The sequence below is a fragment of the Crotalus tigris genome, unplaced genomic scaffold (assembly GCF_016545835.1).
Source record: "Crotalus tigris isolate CLP2741 ecotype Arizona unplaced genomic scaffold, ASM1654583v1 scf7180000018809.685583, whole genome shotgun sequence".
Lineage (NCBI taxonomy): Eukaryota > Metazoa > Chordata > Lepidosauria > Squamata > Viperidae > Crotalus > Crotalus tigris.
This window is the reverse complement of record NW_024097207.1, coordinates 94,454-103,548: the sequence shown is the minus strand read 5'-3', so window position 1 is coordinate 103,548 and position 9,095 is coordinate 94,454. Positions and strand designations below refer to the sequence as shown.

At 36.2% G+C, this 9,095-nt stretch overlaps 1 protein-coding gene across 1 annotated transcript in view; it reads right to left on the bottom strand.

The window, feature by feature from the left end:
- Nucleotides 1-4,480: 4,480 nt before the first annotated feature.
- The window catches only part of PDGFD (platelet derived growth factor D), a gene marked incomplete at its 5' end in the record, with an annotated part of 67,593 nt that continues 62,978 nt past the window's right edge, over nt 4,481-9,095 (bottom strand). Inside the window, one exon of the mRNA XM_039356276.1 lies at nt 4,481-7,100. Within this exon, the coding sequence (XP_039212210.1) occupies nt 6,966-7,100 (135 nt within the window). The remainder of the gene's footprint in view (nt 7,101-9,095) is intronic.

The window sequence follows — 9,095 nt, the reverse complement described above, 5'->3', positions numbered from 1 at the left end:
TCAAGCTATTCTCCAAAGCACCTGAAGGCAGGACAAGAAGCAATGGATGGTGACTAATCAAGGAGAGAAACAACCTAGAACTAAGGAGAAATTTTCTGACAGAGCAATTAATCAGTGGAGCGACTTGCCTCCAGAAGTTGTGGATGTGCCAACGCTGGATGTTTTAAAGAAAAGATTGAACAATATTTGTCTGAAATGGTATAGGGTTTCCTGACTGAACAGGGGATTGAACTAGAAGACCTCCAAGATCCCTTTCAACTCTGTTATTCTGTTCTTTTAAAAATGCAACAGGTGACTAGTCCTCACAGCTGCATGAATAAATGGCTGCTTTAAATAACAAGTTGCTTCTATCAAATCAAACTCTTTGTCTCTTCTAATGGGAAACACCTCTTAGACACATGTTTTTTGGGGAAAGGGGGGCAAATAGTGTGATACAAATTCTGCCTCTTGGCACTTGTGTGAGTTATCACATTGTCCACTACAAAATGTCACAGTTCATATTTAGATGTTATGAGTTACATTTTGCTATTTTGGCACTGTGATGGGGAAGAAATGGAGGTAGTGACAGATTTTATCTTCCTGGGCTCCACAGATAGGAACCGCAGCCAAGAAATTAAAAGATGCTTGCTCCTGGGGAGGAAAGCTATGGTTAAGAATAAGTATCCATAATTTAGGGGAAAAGGGTGTTTTCATTCTCTGATTTCATTAACTGTGGATGATTGGGAATAAACTTGGATTAGTTTAAAGGAAAGGAAATTGTGTAAAGTCTAAAGTTTTGCATGAAATTGGGCACTTACTGACTTACAGAACAAAGAGTACTGCTTAAATGCTCTTTCAGCAGAATGTAATAACATTGATACATATTAATAAATCCAGCATTTTTCCTTCAAAAGCTTGTTTATTTGTAATTGACTCTAAAACACAATTATATGTGCTGTACTACTAAAGTGTTCACTCTATAAAAGGCAGCATTTTAGGGATACAATAACAACAAAAACAACAATACAGATATAAATTGCACAAGACAGCAAGTTTGATCCTAAAAAGATTACAGTGATTTTTTTCAGTTGTATTTCCAGAAGCATTGAAAATTGCATTTGTACAAGAGATCTAGTATCAAAAAAGGACACATACACACATACAGAGACAGAATACTTCATAATCTCAGTACATATTGCATTGTTTATTTTGCTTTTATACAGCTCCAGCAGGGTGTAGGAGAACTTTTGAGAGGATTGTGATGAAAACATATGACCAATAATTTTCAGTGGGATCTTCCATTTTCGGTCCTGGGCTATCAATTTGTGGTATAGATATAAACCACAGTATTGCTTTTTTGAAAGTGCAATCCTCCAAAATAACAGGATTCGAATGGCATCGTAGAAGATCAAGTGGATGCTTATTTTCTGAGCTAGCACAACATGATATGCTGACAATTTTGGAATATCTAGACATTTCTAGGCATTGCGTGTGTATATAGGATCTCACTCATTTTACATGGACCATTATATATGAGCAATGTAGTCTATACTAATATGGACAGAATATGTTGACAGAAGAGAGACATTGGAGCAACCTACACTGTGCATTTTGCTTATGTTACTTTTGTTTATTTACAGTAGATAAATGATTCTTGCTTTCCCTAAGGATGTGGATCAATTGAAATGCTAATTTGTAGTGTAGTTACAATTTGTAGTGTAGTGTAGAATGTAGTGTCCTGGAACACAGGTACAATATCTGTATTTAAGCTCATATATACATATTTATATAATCCCAACTCTTTTTTTCTGGTGGTTGTGATGAAGATAATTCTAACCCACCACATCTTTCTCTTTTTCTTTCTTATAGGTCACATTCATATAATATCAATATTTTCTCCTCCACCAGTAATTAGGCTTCTATTGGTTGTTCTTCCCCTTTTCCTGCCCTCAATTTTAAATATTTTTTAACATTTAATATGGAAAGGTATTTAGAAAGTACTGTCATATAGTCAGTCAATTGACCTAAAGCATCATCTATATTTGGAGTTTTCATCAGATTAATGAAAAAAGCACAAGGATATCATGACACTAACAGTGCCTCTTATACCATCTATGTGTCTATGGAGATTCTCAATCATCCAAGACACAGTTGTCCCAAAGGTGCTTTTTCAAAAGGCAACTGGACTTTCTTTGTTTTTGCTTGAAAACATTTCACTTCTCATTCAAGAATGCTTCTGATGAACTGAAGAAGCTTGGAGGAGAAGTGAAATGTCTTCAAGCAAAAACACACAAAGTCCAGTTGCCTTTTGAAAAAGTACCTTTGGGACCATATATGGGTGTTTAATATCATAAAAAGGCTAGAGCTTGTGTTGTAAAAATGCAATACATATTTTTCCATTTGCTCTACCCTTAGACACTCATGCAGTTGACCATCATGTTTCTCCAATTTGTTTCATACTTGGGCGTAAATGGGTTTCTCCATCTGTTATGAACTGAATCAAACTGCCAATGGATTGAGTTCTCCTCTTTCTCTCTTTTGCCCCAAACATGCCTTAATTAAGAAAGAAATGACTGAACCCATCCAAAAATAATTGTAATATTAAGGTTTTTTTTTCAAAATGTAGAAATGTAGTAGATTCAGTGCATTCCACCACATGACTTATTTACTAGACCAATGTTACTATACTGAAGTTGCCAGAAATGTTACTGAAAGACAGTAATTACTACTTTGTAATATTTGGTCTGCTCTGGACACTTATGTTTTAAAATGGGTAATTTCATAATGATCTTTCTTTGAAGCAGAGTGTCAAGATTCCAAGCTCTAGTCAAGCTACATCAAAATAATCCAGTTAAACAGCACCAGCAATAGTAATGGGTCTATAGTTTAGTTAATAATTTCCATTACAGATGATACATTAACTAATTCACTATGCTATTTTCTCAGTTTTTATATGGAAATGTGAGAAATATTGATCAAGGTATTTAGGGAATATTTTTTTTCAAAAATATAAGGCTTAATACATCTTTGACTTAATAACTATTCCTTTAAAATAAAATTTGTGTAATGAATTAAGTGCCTTAGAAGGTAACTAAGCAAACAAGCAAAACTCATAGAAAGAAAGAAAAACAAAGAAACACAGAAGAAATATTTATATTCTTCAGTGTTTCATTACAATAGAAAGTGGTAATTTCTTCAAAATTTGAGCTGTACTTCAGGAAGAATTTAATGAAGTAAACAAGAGAGCAGATAAAACATTCAGCTTAATAAAAGGAACTAACAGAGAATAGCAGAACAATAGTGGTTTAGAAAATCACAATATCACCCGATAAGAAGCCAAATTTAGTTTTATATATGAAATGGTATTGTAAAGCCATTATTTTCTTCCTTAAAGCACAGAATCAGAAAACAATACAGAAAAATAAACTGTAATCTCAGACTCCTTTTAAATATAAGTCTTTATCAAGGAAAGCCTTCTACCTATTTTCTCCTTTACATTTAAAACCAAACATTCAGCTCTCTTAACCATGACCTGCCTTACACTTTTCTTTAGACAAGAAATGAGTTAGTATATGTGTGCGCTTAACAAGTACAGAACACATGTACATAATTAGAAAATATAATCAATCACGGAACCTTCCTATTAGAGATTCAAAACCACAGGAAACCATCCTGTAGCTTTTCAAATCCTTTACCAACAGCCAGGAACTAAATTGATATTATTAGTATTGTATGAACCCAATAAACATTTATTTTGCAAAACTAAGTAAGGCTCAAGGCAATAACTTATTCAAAATACAATTCCAATTATTCCTTTCTTTTTAAGTCCCAGGAAATTACAGCCAGCCATGGGAACTACTGATGGGAATTAACTAATACTATTTTGTGTAATGTGAAGAATATTGCATTCTGCATATACTTAAAATTATACTGATTTTGTAAATCTGCCCTTCAGAAGCCATATCTAGAAGTCAGTGGTACAGATCTCATCTTTGCTGGGGAAATGCTGTATCAGCTATGGTCCTGCATTTGTAACGTAAAAATATTGATTTGCCAATTATTGTGAAGATTGCAGCCAAATAATATTACGCAGCACTTCCTATTCAAAGGCAAAAAGGTGCCAAGTACATGTTCTCATTCTTGTGTGCTTTGAAGCATCTTATTGACTTCAGACCTGAAACCCTGCACAGCTTTACAAAAAGTATATGAAGCACTTTTGAACTCTTGAGAGCTATACAGGTAGTCCTCGACTTACAACAGTTCGTTTAGTGACCATTCAAAGTTACGACGACACTGAAAAAAGGACTTATGATCCTTTTCACACTTGTGACCATTTCCCCATGGTCACATGATTGAAATTCAGATGCTTGGCAAGTGACTCGTATTTATGACGGTTGTAGTGTCCCCGGGTCACCTGATCACCTTTTGTGATGTTCTGACTAGCATAGTCAATAGGGAAGCTGGATTCACTTAACAACCAGGTTACTAACTTAACAACTGCACTAATTTGTTTAACAAGTATGACAAGAAAGGTCATAAAATGGGCAAAAGCTCACTTAACAACTGTCTCACATAGCAATGGAAGTTTTGGGCTCACTTGTGAAGTAAGTCAAAGATTACCTGTATATCAATCTTCTGTCTTTCACATACCTTCACTACTGTTCCTGTTCCCATTATCCCAAGCTAGTTTTGACAATTTGGTCTACAGTTTATGGGCTAAAAGCTGTCCAGATATAATAGTCCAGGGTAGCTAGAAGAATCCAGTTTGGGAAAGGTTACGCTATATGAATGGCAAGCTTTATTATTTGAATGACAAGCTTATTAGAACTAGATCCAGTTCAAACACACTAGCAGATAAAATATTATATAAAATGGGAGAGAAAGAGAGAGAAGCAGAAATCCCAGCTCCAAATTTTGGATCTGCTGGTGACTCCCACTAAATGAGATGCATTTTATTTGGACTTTCAGTTAGTTGCCTTGCTTCTTTATGTCTAGTTTTTTGTGTCCTTGTTAGAAGGGGGAAAGTGTTGATTTAAAATGTGTTTTGAAACCGAGAGAGGTTATTTTAGACTCACAGCAAGCTATTCCAATTATACCACAAACATTCTCAGTTTGAACCAGCCCTCATAGGATGAAACAGCCCATTTTGAACTCAAACTACTGCATTTGAAAAAAAAAAATATGTGCACTACTTGGATTGTCTAAATCAGATTGGCATGAAATGCAAAAGTGAAGATCTTGTCAAAGTTATAACCACTAAATTAGGTGATTGGGTATACCGTGTTCCCCCAAAATAAGATCAGGTCTTATATTAACTTTTGCTTCAAAAGATGCATTAGGGCTTGTTTTCTGGTTAGGTCTTATTTTCAGGGAAATGTGATACTAAATATGTCCATCTAGCTGATGATCTTAACTGGGGCTTATTTTGGGGGTGGGGATTATATTATGAGTGTCCTGAAAAAATCATGCTAGGCTTTATTTTCCAGTTGGGTCTTATTTTTGGGGAAACACAGTATCACTTCCTTTCAGCACAATGGTGGGTTGAAGGATTCAGTGTAGCTTTTCTCCTCCAACTTGAGGTTCTCCATATGTGTTGGGCTACCTCCAGGATTCTTATTTTGATTCTAATACATCTGGAAGGAACCGGTTTGGGAAAGGTTGCCAAAACCCCAAAGATGTCTTTATTTACAAGGCTGAGGAGGAATCTTTCTGATCTTGATAGCAACAATTCTATGAAGTTTTTCTGAAACTTTAAAATGGGAAGTATAGTGACTTTTAGACAACTGCCTGAAGAGGAATAGATGGAGCCTATTCTAACAATATTCTGACATGTTTGGTGACAACTTGACTACCCATAAAAGGTGATAATTTGAATGAATATCAGCATGGCATTTTGAAACCTGTATTTTGAGGAAACAAGGCCAGTTGAGGGAAGAGTGATTCATAAATCCATGTAAATAACCAGATTATATACAGGTAGTCCTTGACTTACAACCATTCATTTAGTGACCATTCAAAGGTATGATGGTATTGAAAAAACAGTGACTTATGACTGGTCTTCGCTCTTACAAGTGCTGCAGTGTCCTTGCAGTCACTTGATCATGATTCAAGAGATTTGCAACCAGCATGCTTTTTTTTACAATGGTTTTTTACATGTGATCACCATTTGCAATCTTCCAGCTGGCTTCTGACAAGCAAAGCCAAGGAGTAGAGCCAAATTCACTTAAAAATCTCATAATTTGCTTAATGACCATGGCAAAAGTGATCATGAAATGAGATGTAATAATGTGATGACTCATTCAATGACCCTATTGCTTAGAATTGGAAGTTCCAGTCGCAACTATGGTCATAAATCAAGGACTACCTATGTGGACTGTAGCACCCTTAGATCTAGTTGCTTAATGTTCAGACTTGCTTGCTGTGATCTGACTACTGTAATGCATATATCTAGGTATGATGCCTGTATTGCTAGACGCTATTGCTGGTTTTATACTTCCATTCAGCACCAGGGTTCTGTAAATCTAACACACCTGTATTTGTTGCTGGCGGTCTATAAACTGAATTAGCCATTTTGCACATACAGGATTCCCTTTTCCTTAATTTGGGCTGTAAGTGTGCTTAAGTGTGTTTGTGCAAAGGATTTTGTGCAAAAGTATTGTGATTACATGCACGCATGAAGAATTTTAAAAGCCAACTAAGAACTCAGCCAAAAAAGAGTGCTGCCATCATGCAGGTCGATTTCATCACCTGAAAAATTCAGCCCTTGAGTTCATTTGTTTTCTAAACTCAATCCCAGATTTTCATTCAGAGTTGTCAATCTGCTTTATTAATGGTAAGCTGTCGTGGCACTTAGCACTTTAAATCAAAAGGCTATGGATGCAGGCTTTTAGCATAGTTCGGTGATCACTGGGCAAATCAGCATGGACAGCTCCTTCTTCAAGAGAAAGAGGTCTTTTAAGTTGCACATAAAACCAGGCGCTCTGCTTTTATCGCGGTGGCCTTGCACTGCAGACACAGTCGCAACGTTCATGGTGCTCCAGTTGAATATCAATCAGTGCCATATTGTGCTTAGTTTTTCCCCTCCTCCTGAGGTGACCTGCTTCAGGGATAAATCTCAGCACCTAGTTAGATAAAAAACAAAAGGAATCAGAAGGTAATTAGAATATGTAGGAACCTTCTAGGTACATCACCTCACAATAATTTAGAAAGGTAATAATATTCTTCTTCAGGATTTGACTACATACTGATCTTGTGCATCTTTAGTTCAAGTTAAAAAGAATGTCAGAATGTTTAGTAAAAGTAATTTGTCTGTTCCCCGGTAATCATTCTTAGAAGAACAGAAGAGGGAGAAAGAAAAAGGGAGGAGAAGAAAAGAGAAAGGAGGAGGAGGAGGTGGTGGTGGTAATTGGGATAAAAAAATAAGGAGAGAGAGAGAGAAAGAGAGAGAGTGAAAGAGAGGGAGAGAGAGGGAGAGGGAGAGAGAGAGAGAGAGAGGGAGAGAGAGGGAGAGGGAGAGAGAGAGAGAGAGAGAGAGAGAGAGAGAGAGAGAGAAATGATGCTTAATTATTACAAAATCTCTGCGTGAGGCATCTTTTTCCACAACTGGAAAAGATAAGAGAAGATGTTTTTTTGTAACTATAACTAGTTTGGAATTTCATAATTTTCATTTTCACTCATCATTTCACCAATCTCTTCTTTGGGATATAAATAGGGCAAATTGGTAGTGGAGACAAAGATGCTTCTTTGTTAGAAACAAAGAAGAGTTTGGTTCTTTGGAAGTTTTAACCTGGTTTCCTGCAATGAATAAGGGATTAAATTTGGTGGATTCCTTGACCTATGATTTTAATCATCTCATCTCCAAAAGGAAACTGCATAGTTGAAAAGAAGATGGGTAAGGATAACCAAAATAGTCAAGGGACTGGAACAATCCCTCTATGAAAATGATAGCAGTTTTCGGACTTTGGTTAAAAGTTTGTATGTGTATGTGTGAAGGTAGCAACTATCAATGATCTTAGATGTGAGGCACAAATGCCAGGTCTAAAGAATTACTACAGTAAATAACTATGGAGCCCACAAGAAAACATTCTTCTCACAATCCCTTAATATATCAAAAGCCATATCAGTCCTGAATGTGGACCCATGATAATAAAACTGAGATGGAAAGTACAACTGGTATGCCAGGTTTATAGGGATATAAAATATTATGATGTCCTTATAGAATTGACAATATAGAAAAAGGAGAAAAATATGAGCCTGTCTAGAATTTCTGCCTTGTGACTCTACTGAAAACCCTGAAGGGTTTTACTTAGGTGCTTTCCTTTAGTGAAGAATTAACTTGACATACAAACTCCATCACTCTTTATATTTCTGTTCCTCTTCAAAAAAAAAAAAAAATCACCTTTTTGATTTACTAGTGAGGGTTGAACATTCCACTGAATGAATTGGTGATTTTTAAAATGAAGTTTATATGGAAATTAATTAAATTTGAGGCACAGAGTTGAAATTGTGTTGAGAATTGTGATTTATCATTAGGGTTGGATGATCAGGCTATTTTCAGTTATCTTAATTTCACAGGTAATCACTCTCTCGCATTCCTGTATTAATATATCTATGGCAACTGCCACTCTAAAGGACTTATTCTCACCCAGAAATACTGTATATGGGAACCTTATTTTGTAATATTACATAAGCAAGACAAAGGGATATTCTTTCAATGTCCCTTCAGCCTTTGGTGAGGGTTTTCCTTTGCTATTCCATCTTTCCTCTTTATGGCAATTATCTTTCAAGGCTGGCATTCCCTTTGCTCCTGGATCCAACTTGGTCTTCTTAGGCCAAATGGCTGGAACAAGTGATGGAGCATCTTACCCACTAGAGTCCATAGGCCAGAAGGAGTCCCAAGTAACTTGGTAAGACATGTCCCCTGTCACCACAATGGTTCTGCCCATAAAGAGTCAAAGTTGTGGTGAAGCTGAACAACTATCAGCAAAATGCTGTGCTAATTGGTCACAGCAGCCAAACTAGAGATCAGTTGTGTCAATCTTTTCCTAAAGTAAAGCTGGCCAGCACAAAGAAGGCTGCTGGAGAGTATTGCACTAACACAACAAGGACAAGTATAT